This window comes from Beta vulgaris, chromosome 4, assembly GCF_026745355.1.
Source record: "Beta vulgaris subsp. vulgaris cultivar EL10 chromosome 4, EL10.2, whole genome shotgun sequence".
NCBI lineage: Eukaryota > Viridiplantae > Streptophyta > Magnoliopsida > Caryophyllales > Amaranthaceae > Beta > Beta vulgaris.
In genome coordinates, this window is record NC_079205.1 from 591179 (window position 1) to 614772 (window position 23594).

General features: G+C 37.4%; 3 protein-coding genes across 8 annotated transcripts; 1 reads left to right on the top strand and 2 right to left on the bottom strand.

Annotated features, from left to right (window-relative positions):
* Positions 1-1568: 1568 nt before the first annotated feature.
* Positions 1569-8714, bottom strand: LOC104891888 (uncharacterized). 6 transcript variants are annotated; one of them, XM_019249193.3, is made up of 11 exons: positions 8377-8393; positions 7035-7127; positions 6761-6921; positions 6406-6509; positions 5309-6033; positions 3855-5194; positions 2861-2940; positions 2665-2760; positions 2513-2586; positions 2124-2253; positions 1569-1871 (listed from the first exon to the last, which is right to left on the bottom strand). In XM_019249193.3, exons 3-11 carry the CDS (start codon positions 6816-6818, stop codon positions 1788-1790), a joined length of 2691 nt encoding a protein of 896 aa, XP_019104738.1. In that variant the 5' UTR covers positions 6819-6921; positions 7035-7127; positions 8377-8393; the 3' UTR covers positions 1569-1787. The 6 variants fall into 6 exon arrangements, with proteins under 6 accessions (XP_019104738.1, XP_019104737.1, XP_019104736.1 ...); XM_019249192.3 differs by lacking the exon at positions 6761-6921 and having other exon boundaries at positions 7035-7124; positions 8377-8714; XM_019249191.3 differs by lacking the exon at positions 6761-6921 and having other exon boundaries at positions 8377-8714.
* Positions 8715-10461: 1747 nt separating this feature from the next.
* Positions 10462-17570, top strand: LOC104891887 (calcineurin B-like protein 2). The gene is made up of 10 exons (XM_010677672.4): positions 10462-10752; positions 12831-12902; positions 13007-13161; positions 13405-13487; positions 13905-13964; positions 14173-14281; positions 14632-14684; positions 16538-16618; positions 16991-17103; positions 17266-17570. Exons 3-10 carry the CDS (start codon positions 13038-13040, stop codon positions 17321-17323), a joined length of 681 nt encoding a protein of 226 aa, XP_010675974.1. The 5' UTR covers positions 10462-10752; positions 12831-12902; positions 13007-13037; the 3' UTR covers positions 17324-17570.
* A 1897-nt stretch (positions 17571-19467) lies between these two features.
* Positions 19468-22959, bottom strand: LOC104891886 (heat shock cognate protein 80). Its single transcript, XM_010677671.4, has 3 exons — positions 22708-22959; positions 21640-21781; positions 19468-21537 (listed from the first exon to the last, which is right to left on the bottom strand). The coding sequence occupies exons 1-3, from the start codon at positions 22828-22830 to the stop codon at positions 19706-19708; spliced, it is 2097 nt and encodes a 698-aa protein (XP_010675973.1). The 5' UTR covers positions 22831-22959; the 3' UTR covers positions 19468-19705.
* Positions 22960-23594: the final 635 nt, after the last annotated feature.

Genomic DNA, 23594 nt, shown 5'->3' on the forward strand with positions numbered 1-23594 from the left:
TCTTGTCGTGAGAAGTACCAAAATACCCGAGAAACAACCAAAACTGAATGTTATAGTACATGATTTCGGACTTTCATAGGGTCTGAATCCAGACGTCATGGGATGCCTCCTAGTGAAATGAGATGTCATTGGAATCTAGTCTCATTGCTTGGAACGAATATATGGATGCTTGTATGTTCATTTCGAAGCATTTTTAGGTTACATGATAAATGAATAAATGGGTTGTTTATAGACTTTTTGAGGCAACACAATTGGTGTCAAGCACCCGGAAAACGTTAAAAGTCATATAGGCACTCATAGGAACGTTTCGGGAGAAAAATATGACCGAGCCCGAAAATGTCCAAAAATACCAAAAAACAGCCAAAATTGAAGGCTATAATACACGCTTTCAGACTTTCCCGAGGCCCGAGCTCCGGACGCCATGGGATGTTTCCTAGAGACATGTGAGATCATTGGAAAGGAGTCACATGGCTGGGACCGAATATATGGATGCATTTCCCTTCATTTCGAGACAATTTTGGTAGTTCACGAGAAATGAACAAATGGGATGTTCAGAGGCTTTTCGAGACAACGTAAATTATGCTAAGCACACTGGCAACGTTATAAGTTAAGTCGGCACTCATAGGTACGTTTCGGGAGAAAAATACGTCCGAATCCGTAAAAGTCTAAACATGCCCCAAAACCAGCCAAAATTAAAGGTTTAGTTTTTCAGATGCTCTTATCCTTCAATTTTAAGCTTTTCGTGGGGCTGGTAGTGGAGTTATAAACAACATTGTTATGAAGCAAGTGGTTGACTATTAGCACAATTTGGTGCTGGAAGGATCAGTATGAGTTTGGACTTTGGATGCCAATTTGGTCTAACAAGTGGATTAAGGATGTGTTTTTTTTGCCTTCAATAGCCTAAAATCATTCTGAACTTATCTGAACATAATTTATCTAAACCTAACTAAGCTTATTTGAACTTATTGAACTTTATTAAATCAACTTATTGAACTCGATTGAATCCAATTGAAACTTATTAACCAAATTGGAATTTATTAGAGCTAATCGAAACTTATTAGACCTTATTGATCATCAATGAACTAGACCTTATTAAACATGATTATACCTGAATAAAACTTATTCGACATGATTATACCTATTTGAACTTATTCGACCTAATCATACCTGATTGAAACTTATCTAAACTAAAATTTATTTAAGTGTAAAGAGAAAGCACCCTGATTATCAACTTCTAATAGACTTAACCTGTACTTAGATCCAACTCAACAACAATTAAAAATTCAATTGCGGGTAATCTACTCAATAGGTACATGCAGCTTTCTCCGTTGCCCAGCCACCATATCAAGTACCTGAATTGTTCCGATACAATACTTGGAAAAACATTTTAGGCACCTGATTTTTCTGAGACAATATTTGGAAACTTTAACAGTCGTCCCAAAAGTTTCCAACAATGGGCAACAGCCTAATACTTTTTTTTGAAGGAATCATGAGCATCATACCTTTTTTTTTTTGAAGGAATCATGAGCCTCATACTTCATGATAATTTATTTAGACAAAAATGCACATATACAATCATCTTCTACTGTATATTTGCATTAATATATGGCTGCGGAAAAAATCGCCTTGAGATGTTCAATAAATTGGAATAACTACCAATCTAAATTAACATGTGCGGAAACCGTTAATATACATTAAGCTCCACCCCCCCCAACTAACCAACTAACATGGAGCCACGACGTTTACAATATAACCCTGAGAGCTTGGTTCCGCTAGCAGCCTATATCTTATCTCGTTGGTTTTGTCCACGTAGTCTCTGAGGTGACTGAATTCGCGTAATAAACCTGCCTCGACGAGTCATCCCAATAAGCCTGAAAAGCATTTGCGATGGCATAATTATATGGCATAACTGGTTTCTGTCAGACCATCTAACCAAGTCACACCACTACTGCTCAACATTTTAACTATTAAGGTTCTATTGTGTAACTTTGCATAGACCAACTTAATCTATTTTTACAACTTCCAACAGTTTTTGGTTAAGCTAGCAGTGGCCTGGATCAGTCAGACTGTCTAAAAAACAAGAATTACGAAAAATCGATCAGAGGCAAGTGTACATGAAATACCTGCCACCCTGGAGGAAGATCTCTCGAAAGTTTACTTAAATCAGGCTGCTTGTTTCCATTATCCGCAGCGTCTGAGGTTGTCCCTGCAGCAGCTTCTTTCTGAGCTCTCCTGCGCTTCACACGTTCACGCCTGTGTGGAGAATACAAAATAAGAACATGATTTACTAATCCAAAATCATAAACGTAAATGACGGGCATGTGCTTCATGGATTTGTAGTCCTTGTTCATTCAGCTAGGCAAGGTTCCATGCGTGCTACTCAATGGCCAATTTCAGGACTCTGATTCAAAATTATAATAATATTCCAATAACAGCCACAACAACAGGTATTAAGGATCGTTTTATGAATTTAGCAATTACAGGATTGCTTAGCATACGGAAGCTTTCTCACCAGTCACCTCCAAGTGGTTGGAAATTAGCATTTTCTTTAGCCTCCCCACTTGCAATCTGCTGCGCACGCCATCCCTGCAGTCAAATCGACAGTTTAGGTGACACATCATACCGTCAAAAAAAATCCACAAGCTAGTTTTTTCAAACTTCTACCTCTATTTCTCGTTGTCTCTTCTTTTCAAGAATTTCCAAGTGAGTTTCACGCTCCTCTTCTTCCTCTTCCTCTAATTCCTCTTTTGCAGCCTTCCACTAAAATATGAAAGATATACAACATTAATCACCCAACTTTAAGCATATATTTCTCGATGAACTAGAATGTCAACAAAGAATTATCATATTAGAGCTTCACCTTGTCCACCAAACTAGACACCTTCTTGTTAGACCTTAATGAGGAAGCCACAGCAACCTTTGGCTTCTTCATTCGTGAAGCTGCAGATAAGGAAAGAAGAGTCAGTACAAAAAACATATACATTGTAGAATAAATGTCCACGAATTACATGTAGTGGTATCTAGACATAATTTACAGTATAAAGATTCATTAGGGCAGAATCCGGGAAGGTCCTGAGCCATAGACAGCCCTGCTTACTTCTAATAAGACGAAAAACTACTTCCATAAGACCCGCAGGACCCGAGATAAAATTCTTCTCTAATAAAAAACTCATATGAAGACCAGTGACTGTAGTTATTACTAATATACTACTACCAATCAGATTACAAGCAAAAAGAATAACATTTTATACAGGAAGTGCACTGCAATGACGTTTGGCCATCTCTTATCCTCTTTAAAGGAAAATATGAATAGAGCTCACTGCTGATTAAAGATGCTAATCATCTACTCTTTCGCCAAAAGTCTAGTACAGAAACTATCAGATTTTTATATATGAGTTGTCTCAGGACATTGTCCATGAGTCCTCTCTGGTCAATATTCAATCAAATCAAATTTTTATACGCCCACTATGTTAGCATAATAGTGGTTGGATTCTTCCGATTCAGAGTCCTTCAGATTTGCAGAAGTAATTATAGCCAAAATAGTTCAGAAGGGATAATATTTAGATCAGACTACACTAAAAGATCAAATCCTCTACCTTTATCCTTTCATAATCATAAAAAGGGGGAATGACTACTGCTTGAAGTTCCACACTCCAATATATTTCACTCCTTTTATCATTCTTCTTTTATCTTAATGTAGTATTGTTAACTTAAAAGAATTATATGGATGTTGTAGGGTCTACCAGAAATATTTGTTAGTTTGACACTTTCACTTCTCCGATGCTAGAAGAGAGCAGAAAGCTGTTTCCTGGAAATTGCTACCATAAACCTTAAGTAGTCATTGTGATGCCTACCTTTAGACTGCACCTTTGAGACTGCAGCTGCATCAGAAACAGTGACTGATGTCGCAGCAATCATAGCAGAAGTAGCCGAAGTCGCAGAAGCACTGTAAGAAGGAACAGAAGCATATTCTTTTGTAGATGATACAGTTGCTGAAGCAGAAGCTGCGAGAGTTGAAGAAACTTGAGTTGGGGCAATATCAGACTTTACAAAAGGAGAAAGAGGATCTAAGAATTGTTTCGACAAAGAAGATGCCTTTGCCACTGGATCAGCTACCCCAGCCTGCTCAGTAGATAGAGGATCATAATTTTGATGGCCATCTGAAGCCTGAAATTTAGACAACCCAACAGTAGCAGGCACAGACACTACTGGCAATGCACCGTTTGGGATGCCATAGTACGCTGCAGAATCAACAGGATTTACCACAGATGTGGGCTGAGCATTTGATACGGCAATATAATAAGCTGAGGGAGTGAGAGCAGCTAGCTGATTTACATCAGCTTGCTCATGAAAACTAGTGCCCAATGATTCCGTAATTGTGTTTCCATAATAGTTCACATTGGGTTCTATATAAGTACTAGTGTGTTGTTCAATATAAATGGATGGCACTGGTTCGGTTTCAGAAGGGGGTGGCGGTGGACATAAAGACTCGGGAGGCTCATCAGGCGGAGGAGGAGGAATCTCTTCTTCAGGCGGGGGTGGGGGAAACCACTCCTCCTGCGGGGGAGGTGGAATAATAAAATCACTTTCTGGTGTCAGGGAAATCCCTGCCATCGGAGCGCTAGCCTGAACTAATTGACCTCCAATATCAACAATTCTTCTCCTTGCAGGGCTTTGATCTTCAACTTCCATGTCAATATCCATGTCCACATCTTCAGTAGACTGAAAATCGGAATTTGAACTTGCTTTTTCATGAGCTGCAGCCTCATCAATTTCATTGTTTCCAGAATGCAGATGTACAGGAGAGTCTTGTAGAGACGTTTGCTGAACATTTGAGATGCCATCATCTGAGGCCTCACCATGTACAGCTTTCTGAACTGTTGCTGGTGTATCCACATCATGCACCGCTTCAGGAGACAGCTGTGACATACTTGGTCTTACTTTAGCTTCTCCTTCATCTAAATGTGTCTCCTTCCCTTCGGTTGACAAATGCAATAGACTAGCTTTATAGTTCTGGTTACTAAATTCAGTGTTGATGGCATTTTCAAGCCGATTAAACTGTGCTTCCGAGTGCATCCAGAAAGGAACCAAAGACAACCCATAGGGTAAAAGACACCTAATATCAGAAAGTCGAATCTCAATTTCTACCATATATTTGAATAACCTACTATGCTCAACAGAATCAACCACAGACCTGGAAAAAAAGAACAAAGGAAGATCAATTGCTTCACAAACAAAAAAAAAAAACAAGGATAGGAATAGAACGTGATACAAACTCAGCGTTAAAAAAAACACATCTCTATCCTACCCTTGCAGTAACTTCAGTTTCTCCAGCAATGCTTCACCATTTCGCACAATTCCTGAAGGAAGATCAACTGTCCCGTGTTCTCTAGACAACGCACTCTGATCAAATACCTCATAACTGGCTGCATAAGGATGTGCACCAACCACAGAGAATCCCCCCAGAAACTGACTTCCATCAGCTCCGCTTTGCTCAACTGATTGATTCATCAGGACGCCTGGTTCATATACAACCTTCATATCTGAAATTTCACTAGTGTATCCTACACCTTGACTAGCTGAAAAATCATCCAAGTTTACTCCAAAAGCAGTTGGAGCATTCACATCTCCACCTGCAGTAACTCTCATTTCTTTTTCCAAAGTTTCAAGTTCATTGGTCAATGCAGCTTCCTGAGCCAAACTATCAGGTACGCCCCATGAAGTTTCTCCAGTAACTGTATTCCAGTAATAGTATCGATTACTCTCTTCATGCAACACCATTTTCCAACTCGCACATTCGGTAGTTTTGGTATCATTAGCCACAAACACATGATCTTGTTTCTCTATCTTAACGTCATGATCTTTCTCATCCAAACTCATACTGCTCCTCCCAGCATCAGCCTCTGCTGTTAGTGAAGCACTTGCTGAGGCAGAATCTTTCTCTACATCTGGACTATGAGCCTTTTGAGAGGAATGGTCTTCGACATCAACAATTTCCCCCTCTTCAACTGGCTCGTGAGCGGAGGTTTCGCCCTGTTAAAACAAGTAAAATGAACCCAGAGACAAATTTAGCCTGATCACTAAACGAATCACTCAGACCCACATAAGCAGACTGAAAATTTGGAAATGACAATACTTCTACATGCTTCATAACAAAGTTGCTTATAACTCCACTACTGGCCCCACAAAAAGCTTAAATTTGAAGGACAAGAGCATCTAAAGAATTATAGCAAGGGTCAAGAGTAAATATAACTATTCTGGGAAAAGGGTGCCACTTAAGTTTTAGCTATCACTAAAAAATATGCATCTTCTAAAAGCTATGGGAGACGAAAATTGGCACAAAAGTACTGAAAGATCAAGTTTAAAGCTCAACCTCAGCATCTCAGGCATACAGTTGAAGCTCACCTGTTTATCATCATCCAAGCTAGTAGCTGCTTCATTTGATCCATCATCCAATTCGTCATCGCTATATTGACCAAGCAGTGATAGAGGGTTCTCTGGTGGTTGACCTGAAACACAACTTCAGAATTTACAAACTTGTGCCACATTTTCACAACTCTAATAGCAAAGAACAAGGCACAGAATCATAAAGGGCAATGAGTAATAGAGGAGGTGAAAGTGCCAAAGTGAGCAAATGAAGTCCAAACTACTGAACAAACGGACTGGCATTAGAGCACTTATAATCTGTTCACCACCAACCTGATACACATCAGTAAATGTCAGCAGGGTGTGATGATAATGAAGTGAGAGATATACGAACCGAAATACATATTTCCCGTGCATTTCTCCCAAATGATGCGTGCTGCCTGAAACAGCATTACAAGTAGGAAGACATTCACTGTATCACTGTGGTAGGGCAGGGTTGATCTCACCAGTGAATGTTCCTAACACCACAGCCACTCTACATTCTGAAAACAGATACTTGGATGGAAAAGCAATATTTCTTATATCAAAAACCCATATTCCACGAAGACAAAGCCGTATACTCATGCCTTCTCTACAAAATCCTTTTGAAGAAAACCGGCGGAACCCACCTGAAGAAGAGGGTGAATTGGGCAACTCCTGATCAAGTTTGCTGTCCACATCCTTTCCATCTTCATCTTTCGCAGAGGAGCCACCCAAATCTCCTAAGTAATAAAAAGAAATTAAAACCTATCTTAACATCAACTGCAGTGAAGAAATTAGAACAAATAAATAAATAAGATGAACAAGCAAAGCCCCTTCAGCCAATGTGGTTTAGAGCACTTCAGGTATAAAGATAACCCTAAAGAGCTTCAGTCGCCTAAAATTCGACTAAGCTAAATTACTACATACTGATCTTGAATAACTCAATTCGTTATAGAGGAGCCTAACATTCAACTAGGTTACATAGTGAACTTGTTTTGATTTTGAATTCTTCCCTCCAGACACCTTATCTCCGTCAAGCCTCTATTATCGGCTGCGTTCTGAGGTAGCATTTATCTTTCTTTCATCTAGTGAAATAGATTCCAATTCCAAGACAGTTGCTACAGAGTAGACATGAAACCTAGCGGGAACATGGCGGGTAGTAGCCTCACAAGAAATGAATGCATTCCAATACTGTTCAAAAATAATAATAAAAAAATCTTACTCTTATACTGATTTCATTAAGCCAGTAGATTATTTTGACCGGATTTTGAACATCGTCTTCGTGCCCAAGGGAAAGATTTTCAATTTTAGTAAGTGGTGCAAGGGCTATTGCAACCTCACCATTCCTATAGGAGTAGTTACCGACTCAGCCTTAGGAATGAGCTTTTCTATTGCTTGGAACTCTGACTCAAACGGGTTGTCTAAAAGCTCGAGACTCATTGGTCATGAAGAAGGCCTAATCCCAAGTTACTGAGTCTTTCTTTATCAACAAGACCAGGCCACGTACTTTCTATATTAGTAGGAGAGCTCAAGGGGTCAACCCTTACACAACAGTCGATAGGATGAGTTAAGCTAAAACATAGGACAAGCCGAGCTAATCGATGGCTCCTAGCCTATAGTGAGACTTCCTCTTTTGCCATTTCACTACTTTGAATAACTCGATTAGCTAAAATCGATTTCTAAATTGCAATTCCATACAAGTAACAATCACAGTTAACTAAGAATCAAATCTCAAGTTTCCAATTTTTGCAATCTGTAATCATCAAACAAATTAAACAGCACCATAAAAGCAACACTTAATCAAAACTCATCAATTACACATCATACGAACTTAAAAAAAAAACTCCATTGAAACCCTAATTATCTAACAACAACAGCTAAAAGGCAAATTACTCACAACATCCGTATAATAAATAAGTGCTTAGTAAATCTCAAACAAAAAGTACAAAAAAAAATAGCTTTCAAAAACCCTAGGAGGAAGAAAATTACCAGAGGGTTCAGCAAAAAGATCGAGCTTAACTCTGCGACCAGCACCAATCTTCGCTGCTAATCTTCTCTCTTTCCTCTTCCCCATTGAAATTTACTTGCTTGTTCTGGGACAAAAATTAATCTCCTCTACTAAGAAAAATTACGCAAATCAGATCGAAATATGTGAATAATATGCAGCAAAACAAAGTTTTTCGTAGAGAAATTCGAAGAATTTGAATTTACACCTAACTAATTGGGGAAACAAGTAAACCCTAGAAATTTTAATCGGCATTAAATTGGATTGAAGCGGTTATTTATTCGTGTAACAAGTTTATACAGTTATCAACTTATCATGTTTTGTGGCGGTGTTGGATCATCCATTAATATTAAACTTGGGCTATGGGCTATGGGCTATGGGCTATGGGCTATGGGCTATGGCCTATTGGCTATGGGATATGGAATATCGTAATATTGATGGGTGAGAAAATTGGCCCGATCCTAACCCTGAATCGGATCGTGAACAACATTCAACCGGACCATGAAGTGTACACAACTTTTGGTCCGGCATGTTAAAGTTAAACTAATCGAGAAAATGCATAAAAATTCTTTATCCTTGTCCCAATTATAAAAAATAGTAGTGTATATGGACAGTATTGAAAATATATTTATTGTAAGTATTAGTGCATATGAAATTAATTTTTTTAAATCAAACATATTTTCATTTACGGAAAACAATATGAACTGGTGAGCCAAACCAGCCTGACCCGAACCGACACATGAATCAGATTGAACCGGGATGGAAATTAAAGGATCTACCTAACTCTAAACTTGAGTCGGAGCCAAACGGGTTAGCTAACCAATTAAGTTTAGGTTCATGTCGAGCAGAACCCGATCAAAATAGGCCTAGTCCGAACCGTGGCCATGTCTACCTCCTACAATATCTGGAAGAGGTATCAAAGTCTTAAATCCTTGTTGTGAAAGTCATGATCCAACTATTAAGCAATAATGTCTACCTGTAACAACATGTCATTCTAACCCACAAAATTATATCATAAAGTCTTATCAAATAACCCGGAATGTCTTAACAACTAGTTAACTTCATACGTGGAAAAAAAATAAAATTGTTGCAATTATGTGGTTATTAGTGTTTTAGGTAGATGATTGCGATTATTCTAAGTTTTAGAAAGGGGAGCAATTGTTCCGTCCAATTAATAGTTTCTCCATTAATGATCTAATGTACCATCAACATTTAATGTTTTATCACCATTAGAATTCCTTCAAAAAGAGGTTGAAATTTGGTTGATGATTTTTATCCAATTAGGTGCATGTCATTTTCTTTTTGAGATACATATTTTTTTATGAACCCATCTATAATTTGAGCTACAATATACCGTTTGTGACTTGCATGTTTTAATTATGTTTTCTAGTATAAAGACTAGATTAACCTCGCTAAAAAATGAATGAGCGGTTGTAATTGGGGGGGGGGGGAATTAACCAAATTTTTAACAATTTCTCCAATATTTCTAGGAAAAAAGTATTAAAGTGTGTGGCGAAATGTTCTTAATGTTCATTAAATAGTGTCTCAAATTACTTTATGGAAATTATTCTTCATGTATAACAAGAAAGGAACAACCAAATAAGGTATTTGTACGAATAGGGAAAAATGTTGTGAATGTTGAAGATATCAACTAGCGTGGTTATTTAATGTTCATCGAATGATTACTTCCAGTGGAAGATCTCCGAGTCACAAATCACTGTAACCCATATGTCACATACTTGTATCATGCTAAAGGATCGACATTGATTGTTTCATCATCATAAACAGCATACCAGCTCAAAACTACACAAAAAGCAAAAATTCTTAATCCAAACGCAATGGAGCACACAAACAGTCACACTCAAACTCAGCCACATCTAACTCGCAACCATTCACCATGTTCCCGACTCCAACCACATTACATAATCCACGACTTATGTCGACTCGGCCCAACCAGCACTAGGTCTACTTCAAACCTAATTTATCCTTTGATTACCCCTCGAGTGACCAACCACCAAGAATCCAACCTCTTTTAAAGTCTCTCCAAATTTGTGCACACAAGAGTACCATAGCATACCATAACATTGCCGGCCCTCCATTATCAAAAGGATAACATCATTAGCCAAGAATAAGATCCAGACTTACCAGTTCTTGTACCACCATCTTTTTAACCAAATCAATCATTTATATAAAACCTTTACAAGGTCAAGCTCAAACAATACTCTTCACTTTTTAAAATCCCCTCAAAAACAAAGAGAGCGCTACCATCTTCTTCTGTCTCTCTCTACTTAGCTGTTTGTTGTGACTCTCTTTCTCTCTCTTCTGTCCTACCTGTCTGTGTTATTCTGCTTCATCGGAAGGTGGGTTTTCTCTCTCTCTCTCAATCCATCTTTTTTTCTTGATTTTTTTCATTATTTGTTTCTGGGTAATTGAATTATTAAAGATTATAGAATTTGTTTGAAGTTCTGTGATTGGAGTGAGATCAGAATTGTTGTTTTGGTTCATCAAATTTGTTAAAAAAACTGGTTTTTTGAGTTTTTTTATGGTTTAATTCACCCGATCAGTTCCAAAATTTATCTGTAAGCAATAAAAATTAGATCTTGATATTGTTATTAAAAAGCTCTGTTGAATTCTGGGTTTTTGCTCTTGTGAGGTAGATTCGCAGCTTCTGTTTTTGTTGCTAGTTGATTGTATTGTTTATGAAGTGGGTTTTTTTTTTCGTTAAAAATTGAAGTAAAAGTTAGAGCATTGTTTATTGCTGCAATAATTCAGGCTTTGATTGACTCAGAAAGCTGTATTTGTCAGAGATAGTTTTTAAAAAAGATATTGTCAGGAAATTCAGATTTTATTATAAGAATTATTATGTGTCTTTGTTGTCTCCCCCATAGATTTTTACGCAATGCTGTTAAGAGGGTAGACAGCAGAGATACAATCAGATTATGATTTGATTAGTGTTACCTAGTTCGCTAAACCCTTGTGACCTGGATCCGAAAAGACAAATTGGTAAACTTCAGGGCCAATTTGACAAAACTAGGTGGCGAATTGCGTTTCTGTAAATCGTTTCTCTGATCATGAATTAGGTAACAATAATTGGAAAGGGAAAGAGATAGGGTTTTTGCCTTAGCGGTCCACGCAGTTGGATGGATTCGGATGTTGGCTGGAGGTGATTAATTTATATATTAGGGCCTTGATGCGGATACACTGCAATGAAAGAGATGTATAGTGATTGTACAGAAAGCATAATTGTGAGAAACCATCTGCAACTTGGTTGAATTTCGGAAAGTGGAGAAAGAGTTGTAGGTTATGGTTCTGAAAAAGATATGGACTGAGGTTTATTTAAGCAAAGTAGAAGTTTAGGGCCATGGGAACAACTTACAATTAAACACCATGGTTTCTTATTGTGGTTTTTTTTGGGGGGGGGTGTTGAGGGGATGACCAAATTCCTATCTTTTGAAGACAAAGAAAATTGGTTAATGAGATATAGAGATTAAGTACATCAAAAGAGACTCGTAATCCTCTTACATCGTGTTTGGGTTAATTTTTTTGATTTGAAGTTCAAAATTTGTTCAATAGTGTGAATTTTTTTAGTTTACTTCCTTTTTCATAGTTTGACATCTACTACGAATATACTTCTGGAATTCCATTCTTGGGGCGCATGTAGGTGCCAATTTAATTGTCGGCATCAATGAAGCTGTAAGAGGTTAGAGATATTAGCTGTTTAAGGTTGTGTACAAACTGGAGGTTTTTGATAAGAACAAAGAGCAAGGGTAGGTCTACAGACGCACCAGTATGGAAATAGTGCATTGAAATTGTGTGCCACTTACATTGAATGTTGGCCAAACCTAATACTCAAATGCACCCATAGAAGCGCCATAATGAACCAAGAAGTATAACTATGTACAACCATGATTCCCCTTTCAAAGAATTTTTTCATTTATTCCTATCGTAGTCCCTAAGTTATACCAATGTGAGATGAGACCATTGTGATTTTCCCTCATTGTCCTAAAAAAGATCGTAATGTAACTGAAAATGCTCTTAGAGGGCCTGGAATTTTTTTTTGAGAAGTTATGCTGAAAAAAACACAAGTGTTTGGGATTAGTGCATCAAAATGAATAGCTATGGCTTTCCTCTTTGTTTTAGCTTAACCTTATGTGCTTTATCTATATCTACTGTAAGAGATCTTTTAATCCTTAGTTCTTTGGTGGTTTTGGGAAGATATTTGCCCCTCATTGACCAAGATGATTAATCAAGTTCGAAGAGGGAGGGAGATTAATCAAGTTGTTCTCTCAAGAGCTGGTAGTCTATTGAAAAATTGTTGTTGTAGCTTAGTGAAGCTACGATGTTTTCAGTAGAATTACTTTCTTTGAGCATCCATTTTACGGTAGCATACTTGATGTGGTTGTTAAATGTGTAACAATTTGTTTGATTTTTGGAACAGATCCGTTTGAGAGTCTAACGTGCAATATCGTTTACAACTGAAGCAGCAGCAGTATTTGGAAATGGTCAACAGGTGCATCACAATATTCGTTTAGTGTATTATCTCTGATAGAATCTTGATACCATTTCGATCCAACTTCTTGAAACTATTAACTTTTTTTGCTTGAAATTTAACAGGTATGGAGATTTCTAACGTGCAGCAAATATCATGGTGCAGTGTATAGACGGAATTCAGCATTTATTTCTTTCCCTTCTGCGATGTTGTGACCTTGAAATTTCCAAACCACCACGAGGTCTTGAAGACCCTGAGCGCCTAGCGAGGGAGACTGTCTGTAAGTAATAATTTATTAAAGTGTGTCTCATATATGCAGATGTTCGTATCATATGGCACTGTTATGTCTCCTTAAAAAGCCTTAGGAACATTACACATGAGTGATTTAATAATAAGGGGAAATAAGAAAAAGGAAGTGTAAGAAGTCTTCGTGATTAAACATTTCTGTACTTTATACCACCATGTTATGTGATATATGATCTGGTGACTGGTATTATATATTTTTGTATCTTCTCCAATGCAGTTAGTGTCAGTGAGATAGAGGCACTCTATGAACTTTTTAAAAGAATCAGCAGTGCTGTGATTGATGACGGTCTCATCCAAAAGGTACGTGAACACGATCATTGGAGACTATACTTATTTATACCATTGTTAGTTTTTCTTGTTTGTTATTTGAAAACGTTTCTGGAATATCTAATCGCGTTATCTAGAAAGAGACATGATGCTTGCAGCCTTGCACTGCATTCTCCACTACTACAAGATTTAAAACCGGATGAGTTATGTATAGAGATACGCTTAAATTCCTTAATAGACGTACATAATGAAATATTGTGTGCAAAAATGCCACTAGAAGAAGAATACTACATTTAGTATTTGATGTCTCATGAATCATGACAGGAAGCAACACAGTGGGATTGTGGATAAGTAGAATTTGCTTCTTTATTTTGGATTTTCTTTGTCCATAAACGTCTAAGCTTGATGCAATAAAGAATTCTTATCTGAATTGCATTGTGTGCTTTGCAGGAAGAATTTCAGTTGGCCTTATTTAGGACAAACAGAAGGGAGAGCTTGTTTGCTGATAGGGTAAGTCCTCTTGGCTAAAACTTAAAAAAGAGTCCAAGAGCTTATGGATGAAGACCTTAATATGCACAAACTGCCTGATACTCTTCTCTATTTTCTTTTCTTCTTTTTCTTTCCTCTCCTATGTTAAGCTGCATGAGGATATTTTTGCGTGCTCACTTGTACCATCCGTATTTTTCTCAGAAATGCTAATATTGTTTACTTCTTGCAGGTCTTTGACTTGTTTGACACAAAGCATAATGGAGTTTTAGGTTTTGAAGAGTTCGCTCGTGGACTCTCTGTTTTCCATCCACAAGCTCCTATTGAACAAAAAATCGACTGTATGTCTCTGGCTATCTGCAAATGCTTGTTAGTTTTCTCTTGTTTTCGTTTCTCGACTCCCAAAAAAAAGAAACCAGCAAAAGAAGCCCTACAGACATAGGCACATAGCCCCATAGGTCTTGTCTTTACAGTGTATTTCTCTTGTTTGTTGCCACTCTAATCGATAGTAGTGTATTGAACTTCCTACTCTCCATTCTTATTAGCTCACGTCCATTTTTCTTAATTTTTTTGAATAGTAATTTAGTACATACTTCTTTGCTGTGCTTTTCCAGAATGCAAGCTTGCAACTTACAAGAGCTTTATATGCGTGAATCCATTAACATAAACTTATCTTTTGTATATTTTGCAGTTTCTTTTAAGCTGTATGATCTCAAGCAGCAAGGTTATATTGAGAGGGAGCAGGTGTGTTGCTTTTACATCTCTGTCAATTTTATTATTCTCCAAAAACTGTCAAGCTGGATGTGGATCGGTGTATTTTGCTAAATAACCATTTATGTGGTTTTCTGATTTCCCCTCTGTGAGCATGCCAGTAATAGAATCTGATTATATGAACTTGATTGTGCTACCATATGTTGTTCAAAGCTCTAGTCCAGCTCTAAGTTGGGTTGAGATACTCTGAGTGAGGCATCTTCTGTAAGTGAGTAGGCGGCCGGTGATACTTATTTTTTGGAGGAGTGGAGAGGACGTGTTTGTATGATAGAGATTTTAAGCCGTCATAGTTTAGCTTTTCTGATAGAACTTCCAACATCCTAAGCTCTTGACCCCTCTAAAGAAGAATAGGTGTAGACAAAATCAGGGAACTCCAAACTTTTTGATGGTTCTCTAGAATGAAGGATGAAGCTTTAGCTGCATACAAACTGCAGACTTGTTAGGTAGTGGTTGAGAGAGCCAAGGCACTTGAAGGCCAAGGCTGCTGACGACAAGGTCAGGCCATTTACAAGGAGATTAAGGTGTCTGTAACTTCTTATTTATAGGAAGTTATGTCAGCAATAAGGTCAAAGGAATGCAAATGATAAGACTTCTGTCCAGTTGTCACACAAGGCTAAGCAATACATAAGAGAATGAGCCTTTCCCAAAACGTCAATTGTGAAACTTGGCAGGGTTTTGGGTAAGTGTAGGCATCTGAAATGTCCTTGGGTCACTTATGGTCCCTACTTTTTCTGAGCCATTTGAACCGTTAAGCTAAAAGTTCCTCAGGTATCCATTTTTGAAGGCAAGCAAGACTCCTCATTGGATACTGGCAGGGAAATGTTGAACAAAATTGGGGGAAAGTCTTCTATGTGTCACCTGGTGGCTACTCAGTCCTTAAAAGACAAAAAACTCACATTTCTTCCCTCAAAACAGGCCATAAATAGAGCTTGGAAGAAGCATGTTTGATGTATGCATACATGTTTATATCGGTGAAGAAGTGGAGATTATTAGGTACCTCCTCCTACAGGTGAACAGATCAATTTTTGGTCATAGGGTCCAAGGTCAGCAGAGTATTACGTGTCGTGAGCTCTTAAGAGTTCAGCAGCCTCCAAAATGCAGTTGAGATGCATATTACTGTCCATGTGAAACTATTGATATGATGAAAATATCAATGTGTTGCTGCCTGACTATGCTCTAAAGCTTCTAGTTTTGGCCAAAAATAATAATTGAAAGTTGAAAGTAGGGTGAACCTCATGCGTTCTTAAAAATCCTTGCAGAATTTCCTTGTCTAAAATATTAAAATTGTTGTCCTGACAAATTTTATTAGGTACCATTTATCACTCCATCTGTATATGTTGTGCTTGTACATTAATCATAATAAGCGCAATGTTTATTTCTTCAAAAACCATGATCCCTGTTTCTGTTGTGATCTTTGTTTGACCTATGAACTTGAGTTTGAATAGCTTGAGCCTTTTAGTGCTGTTTTTTCCTCTCTCTAAGACAAATGATGTCATACTTCACCCTTTTGAAACTGAAGGTCAGCAATCCATATCCATAGATGAAACTTTTAACCATAATTGAAAATTCTTGTTTTCTATAGAGTATAGAAGTTAGCCTAACAGAAAATATTGCATTATTTCTTGGGAAGAGAAGATAATTTTTTAAAAAAATGATTCATCTACTGTACTAGTTGAGGTGATCTACACTTGCTGATCTGCAGCGCCACTGCATCAGTGCAATGTTGTAGCACTTACTCCTGAGCAACTGTTAATCTTTAGTTCTTGAGTTTTTGTCTCCTCGAGAGTTGGAGTTTTTACCATTCTGTTTTTTTGTTTTTTTTGCAGGTGAAGCAAATGGTTGTGGCCACATTAGCTGAAACTGGTATGAATCTTGCAGACCATGTTATTGAGGAAATTATCACCAAGGTACCATATCAACCTTTCCCCCTCTACTTCCATGAGTTCATTGATGTTGTCAGTAGACTATATTGCTCCAGTAGCAGCTTTCTTTCCTCATTCAAATTTTGGTTCTACAGATTCTACAAACATTATATTCTCTCTGTACGCATATAAACACCTTGTATCCTTAATTGGAACTATCGTACCCAACCCATTTAATCGATGTAAGGTGGGCCCTCCACTAGTTATCTCATGTTCACTCTCTTTCTTCATATCCCATATCATGTGGGGGGCGATACACGAGATACCAATACACCTATTTTCCCCTTCCATTAACTCATATGAAGTCTGTGAATGGAATGGAGTGTTTACGAATTTCAACTCCTCTCTGTTGTGCAGACCTTTGCTGAAACGGATACCAAACAAGACGGTAAAATTGACAAAGAAGAATGGAGAACCCTTGTCTACAGACATCCATCACTACTGAAGAATATGACTTTACAATATTTGCAGTAAGTTTTTGCCACTATCATCATCATCCAAGTTCCCAGATTCATAATAGACTTATAGTTTGCTAGTCTCAAAATTCAGAGGAAACAATAAAACATTTAATTGACGGATAACAAATCGTACTGTTTGGTTTTCTGATGATGTTTATGTTATATCTTTGGCAGGGAAATTACAATTACGTTTCCGAGCTTTGTGTTCCATTCTCAAGTTGATGATACCTGAGTTTCTTCCATTCAAGTTTTGATCTTGGATCACTTTACCTTTTTATTTATTGATTTATTTTGCTTTTACCAGACTAATTGATTATTCAGCATGGATTTTATCCTTTATGGAACTCTTTTGTACAGAGGATTGAGAGAAGTGCTTCACATACTGTGTGATTAGATTTGAATAATGTAATCTGCTTGTTTCATGCTTCTTTTTTTTCTTCAATTTATTGAGAAAGGACATACCATTTTTTTTCCGTGCATTTATAAGATCTTGTCTCTTGGAAATTGTCACTCTCTTCTTCAGAAAACAGAAGTAAAGCCTACTCGTAAGTCACAACCATGCTAGCGAAAACAGTTTGGTAGGCGATTATAAATGGTGGTAAACAATGCACTCGCGCAAACAAATTTGTAAAGAAATCTCATTATGTATTCACTACTACTGAAGGCACGTATTGAGAATAGATGGAATGCCTGGCTATCAATTTGCGTAATTTCTACCAGCTACTCCGTGATGACATTGTTTATGAAACTCCATACGTGTTCTGAATTTATTTGAACTCGAACTTTAAACTCAACCTCGTGTTCTACTTTATTAATTTGATTTCCTCGTATTATTTCATTGCCTAATATCATAAAAATCGAGTTTTAAAAAACTATGATGTATATACTTTGCTGTAGTATTCAAATTTGCTCTTTTGCTCTGAATTCTACGTAAATTTCATCTCCTAGCAGATTCAGATTGAATTTCTTTTGTTTACCTCTAGAATTCAATTTTTTCCACTGGCTGATCATATACAAGCTAAATTGTCATCACTAACAAGTAACCAATAGTTTGCTCCTCGTTAGGTTAAAAATATGGTTGGACTAGGTGAAGCCGTGAAGGGAATGAAAACACGAGTCTGGATCCTCTAGAGTTTCAAAAACTCTACAAGATAGAGTTGTATCTGAGCCATACATTTTAAAATTAAGGACTCATATTGGTGGAAGGAAAAGATATAGAGGTGGATTTTGATGAGATAAAATAGGGGGGATTTTGGAAAGAAATTATATGAGCCATTGATTTTTTATTCAATGGTTGATATTGCTCAAAATCTACCTTGTAGAGTTATTTTACAACTATAGAGGATCCAAACACTGAAAACACAATGTTAATACATCTTTGTTTACAACCATCATAAAATTTAACGGAGTTGTTTGACTATCGACTGGTTTAGTTGGCTTTTTCATTGCCTGGAAGCATTAGTCGTATGTATTGGCTTTTTAAACCAGTTGTTTGCTAAACACTAATAGTTGTCGATGTGCTTTTTATTAGAATTTGTGAGCCAACGAGCCAAAAACCGATTGAAAAAATTGCAACTTAAAGACCAACTTTTCCACCAACCAAAAAGCCAAAAACCTACTCTTTTTTAGCTATTTGGCCAAATTGAAAAGTCAAAAGCCGATGATAAATCCATTTACCAAACACGATCAATAATAATAACACAATCTTAAAGGAGAAGGCTAATAATACCTTCATCTCTACTTCTAACCATCATAGAATTTTTCCATTAGCTGTCTCTCCCATAACCCTATTTTTTACCCAGCCAGGTAGTTTCCTTTTCTAGTTGTCTCTCTTATTCTGAAGAACTCTCAAATTGATTTCTCTTGTAAGTGAAACTGGATCTCAACAGGCAGTAGGGGTAATTGTTTCTACCACTTAAATCATTTTCTAAAACATTCAGTTTTTACTGTTACACCATGGGTGGTAGATTTTGATCCACTTAATTGGCGTTGCAAAAAGAAACTTAGCAATATAATAAAAGTTCATATATACTCGTAAAATAGCTTTTAGAAAATCACACAAAGTATTACTATTTCGAAAATCCATTCCACTCCAATAATCATATTTCACATCTACAACAAATCCAAATGCAAAGGCAGTCTTCAATGCTAGTTAATCCTGTTACAGAAAGCAACCACATAGGCTTTCGCTTTCGCATTCCTAAAATTGCAGTCATAAATTGTAGTCATCAATCTAGTTATCTTGATTTATTTAACTTAATCATCAGGTCCTAAAGCTGTAACATTTTCAGATTAGATTTCCATACTTGCATACACCTTTATCCAGCAACCAACAATGAATGGTAAAATTGAAAAAAAGAGGGCAACACAAAGATATACGCAAAATAAAGCTATAGATTGATTCATTAAACTGCACTAACCACTTGTCTTTAGGCAAAAACTAAATAAAAAAACCCCCAACTACCACTCAAAAAAATTCTCATAGTTCCAAAAGAGAACACACTCAACATCAAACAGGGGGAGAAAAGGATAGAGAGTGTATTAAAAAGGACGAATAAAGAACTACTTACTACTACTAATCAGTAAAATCAGAAACAACCTAGAAACATCAAGCTTAGTCGACTTCCTCCATCTTGGATTCCTCAGCATCAGCTTCCTCGAGGGCTGGCATGTCAACATCAACTTCTCCAGCGGCATCATCATCAATGCTCAGACCAAGCTTCAACATTCTGTGGATGCGGTTGCCGAAGGTGTTAGGGTCATCAAGGCTGAACCCAGATGTCAACAAAGCAGTCTCGTGCAAGAGAAGAACCAAATCCTTCACGGACTTGTCGTTCTTGTCAGCATCAGCCCTCTTTCTCAGCTCTTCCATGATAGGGTTCTCTGGGTTGATCTCCATGGTCTTCTTAGAAGACATGTAACCAGCCATGCTCGAGTCCCTCAAAGCTTGTGCCTTCATGATCCTCTCCATGTTAGCAGACCATCCATATTCACCAGTGACCAAACAACAGGGAGAATCAACCACGCGGTCAGATACAACAACCTTCTCAACCTTGTCACCAAGGACATCCTTCATGACCTTGCACAGACCCTCAAACTTCTCCTTTGATTCTTCGCTCTTCTTCTTCTCATCCTCACTTTCATCAAGCTTTAGACCCTCCTTGGTGGCAGAAACCAGTTTCTTACCCTCAAACTCCTTGAGCTGACCAACAGCATACTCATCAATAGCATCAACCATGTACAAAACTTCATATCCCTTCTTTTTCAGTCTCTCAAGGAAGGGAGAGTTCTCAACTGCCTTCTTGGTCTCACCAGTGATGTAGAAGATGTCATTCTGGCCCTCCTTCATTCTGGTCACATAGTCCTTAAGGCTGGTCATCTCTTCACCGCTCTTGGTGGAGTGGTACCTAAGCAACTCAGCGAGCTTGTTCCTGTTTTGGGTGTCCTCGTGGATACCCAACTTCAAGTTCTTTGAGAAAGCCTCGTAGAACTTGTTGTAATCATCCTTGTTCTCAGCAATCTCAAAGAAGAGCTCAACACACTTCTTTACAAGATTCTTCCTGATCACCTTCAAGATCTTGTTTTGTTGCAATGTCTCTCTAGAAATGTTAAGGGGGAGATCCTCAGAATCCACAATACCCTTGACAAAGCTGAGGTACTCAGGGATCAATTCCTCACAGTTGTCCATGATGAAAACACGGCGAACATAAAGCTTGATGTTGTTTGGCTTCTTCTTTGTGTCAAAGAGATCAAAGGGTGCTCTCTTGGGCACAAAAAGGACAGCCTTGAACTCCAACTGACCCTCAACAGAGAAGTGCTTCACTTGCAAATGCTCTTCCCAGTCATTGGTAAGACTCTTGTAAAATGCAGCGTACTCCTCTTTGGTGATCTCTTCTGGCTTCCTCATCCAGATGGGCTTTTGCTTGTTAACCAAAGACCATTCGTTGGAGACCTCCTTAATCTTCTTTTTCTTCTTCTCTTCTTTCTCTTTTTCCTCATCAACATCCTCTACCTTACCCTCCTCATCTTTCTTCTCCTCTTCTTCCTCGTCATCAGAGATCTCCTTCTCAATGGTCTTCTCAACCCAGAGAGAAATAGGGTAGCTGATGAACTCAGAGTGCTTCTTGATTAGATCCTTGAGGCGACGCTCCTCGAGGTACTCAAGTTGGTCCTCCTTAAGGTAAAGGGTCATCTTAGTTCCCCTGCCAAGGGGCTCACCAGTGGTGTCCCTAGTCACAGTGAAGGAACCACCAGCTTGAGACTCCCACACGTACTGCTCATCGTCATTGTGCTTTGTTGTGACAATAACCTTCTCAGCAACAAGGTATGCAGAGTAGAAACCCACACCAAACTGACCAATCATGCTCACATCAGCTCCAGCAGCCAAGGCTTCCATGAATTCCTTTGTTCCAGACCTTGCAATGGTACCCAAGTTGTTCACCAAATCTGCACGCAGAGATAACCAATCAGGATGGATGATAATCAACACTAAACAAAGCCAAATTAACTAAGAAAGAATGTTACTAAACAAATTAATTAAAAACTCACCAGCCTTGGTCATCCCAATACCACTGTCAATGATTGTCAGTGAGTTGTTGGTCTTGTCTGGCACGATGTGGATAAAGAGTTCTGGCTGAGCTTCGAGCTTGCTCTTGTCAGTCAAACCCTCAAAACGGATTTTATCCAAGGCCTAAGAAGATATATAATTCATTAGATGAACATTCATTACTATAAAATCAATTGCTTGATCCTTCAGTCTACATGTAATGTAAGCAACCAGATATACACTCATTCAAGCATTCCAGAAACATGGTTGATAAAATTCACATACGACGTCAATTTTAAAACATATAAACTCCAAAGAAGATACTATTCAAATATCAATATCATTCTACTGTGTTGACAAGACAGTCTACACAACATTTATTAAATACAGAAATGCAGCATATGAAGCGTAATCACGGCAATATACAGACATAGGCGCAAAGAAAATACGTGTGCTTGACAATTGCAACCATATATAGCAAACATAGCAACTCCATTTACGCTCAGCATCCATTCTATCATTAAGCGCCAATATGAACCAACAACATACTGCCTTCCAAAATCGGCATAGCTTATGCAAACGATTTAATTAACTTATATCATGATAGTATGGTAAGCTAAAAATTAATAATTAATATCACAACCTTGAGTGAAAACCTTTGTCAATACAATAATTAAGATCTGTCGTTACTGTGTATACTACATAGCTTATCAATTCAAATACTTTCTAATTTGACAATTGAACTTCAATCTTAGCTACTATGTATATCACATAATTAGATCAACTTAGAAATTCAAACAAAATTCCGTTTAATCGACATTAGAAAAGATAACTAATCTCTAGATTATAATATATAAGAAATGCACATAGATCAACATAAATCCACAAGTTTAACATCTCAAAAAGCAGGATCAAGTCAAAAATCAAACAATAACTCACAAATCAACAACAAAACCTAAATCCAGATCATCGAAAACCCGCAAAGAACAACAAATTCTAAAATGACGCATCAAAATTTCAACAAAAACATAAAACATAAAAAAATGGACAAAAAAAGATAGAAAACATACATCGGAAGAGTTACTGATAAGTTCACGAAGAAAGATCTCCTTGTTGCTGTAGAAAGTGTTGATAATAAGACTAAGAAGCTGGTTAATCTCAGCCTGGAAGGCAAACGTTTCAGCTTCCGCCATTGTTGTGATTTCTACTTTTTCTCAAACCTCGAGATCGAAAATGGAGAGAGAAAATGAAGAAGAAGAAATGGAAGTTTAGGGTTTAAGGAGTATAGAGAGGCGGAAATTGAAATGTGAGGGAGTGAATTATATAAGGAGTGTTTTAGGGTTTCTAGATCCTTCTATTTGAGTGTGAAGCTTATGAAATCTCGGAGAAGATTTAATTTTTCTTTTATTTATTTTTGGGGTGTGATTTTTTTTGAAATGGTTGATTAGTTGGAAAGGAAGTGAGGTGTGTGGGTAACAAAAAATAATTTGAGTGATGCAATTGGGTGACGTGGATGTGCATGATTGGGTCATATGCACTATAATGTGGGGTAATTCTAAGATGGTGTTTGTTTTTTTGAATGGAATTTTTCTAAACTTGTTAGGGAGAAAAGGAATTTGTCAAGTATATTTCATTGAAGGAGATGGAGAATAAGGACGTGTTCGACATAAGTTTTTTAGATAGCTTTTAATATCTTGATTCAGTTAAAATACTAATTAGAAAAAATGATAGTATTTGGCAAGGTATTAATTTAAGTAGCTTTTAGTCGTACAAATAGTGTTTAAGTAACGTTTGTCAGAAGCTAGCGTTTTGTGGTGTATAAATTATATACTAAAGTTTTGTTTCAATTTTTAACTAGTTATTTGTAAACAGCTACTTTAACAACTTTTTTTACCGAACATCAATATCTTATACTGCTAATTGGACAGTTACCAACACAGCTAACAACTACTCTCAC

What these genes read in the sequence shown, in the direction of transcription:
- LOC104891888 (XM_019249191.3), bottom strand. Translation starts at nt 8,461, where the DNA reads ATGGGGAAGAGGAAAGAGAGAAGATTAGCAGCGAAGATTGGTGCTGGT. An exon ending in AAACTGAAGTTACTGCAAGG is followed by an intron (nt 5,195 to 5,308) that starts GTAGGATAGAGA and finishes CTTTTTTTCCAG; the next exon opens with GTCTGTGGTTGATTCTGTTG. An exon ending in CTCAAAGGTGCAGTCTAAAG is followed by an intron (nt 2,941 to 3,854) that starts GTAGGCATCACA and finishes CCTTATCTGCAG; the next exon opens with CTTCACGAATGAAGAAGCCA.
- LOC104891887 (XM_010677672.4), top strand. Translation starts at nt 13,038, where the DNA reads ATGGTGCAGTGTATAGACGGAATTCAGCATTTATTTCTTTCCCTTCTG. An exon ending in ATGACGGTCTCATCCAAAAG is followed by an intron (nt 13,488 to 13,904) that starts GTACGTGAACAC and finishes TGTGCTTTGCAG; the next exon opens with GAAGAATTTCAGTTGGCCTT. An exon ending in GTTATATTGAGAGGGAGCAG is followed by an intron (nt 14,685 to 16,537) that starts GTGTGTTGCTTT and finishes TTTTTTTTGCAG; the next exon opens with GTGAAGCAAATGGTTGTGGC.
- LOC104891886 (XM_010677671.4), bottom strand. Translation starts at nt 22,830, where the DNA reads ATGGCGGAAGCTGAAACGTTTGCCTTCCAGGCTGAGATTAACCAGCTT. An exon ending in TTATCAGTAACTCTTCCGAT is followed by an intron (nt 21,782 to 22,707) that starts GTATGTTTTCTA and finishes ATATCTTCTTAG; the next exon opens with GCCTTGGATAAAATCCGTTT. An exon ending in TATTGGGATGACCAAGGCTG is followed by an intron (nt 21,538 to 21,639) that starts GTGAGTTTTTAA and finishes CTCTGCGTGCAG; the next exon opens with ATTTGGTGAACAACTTGGGT.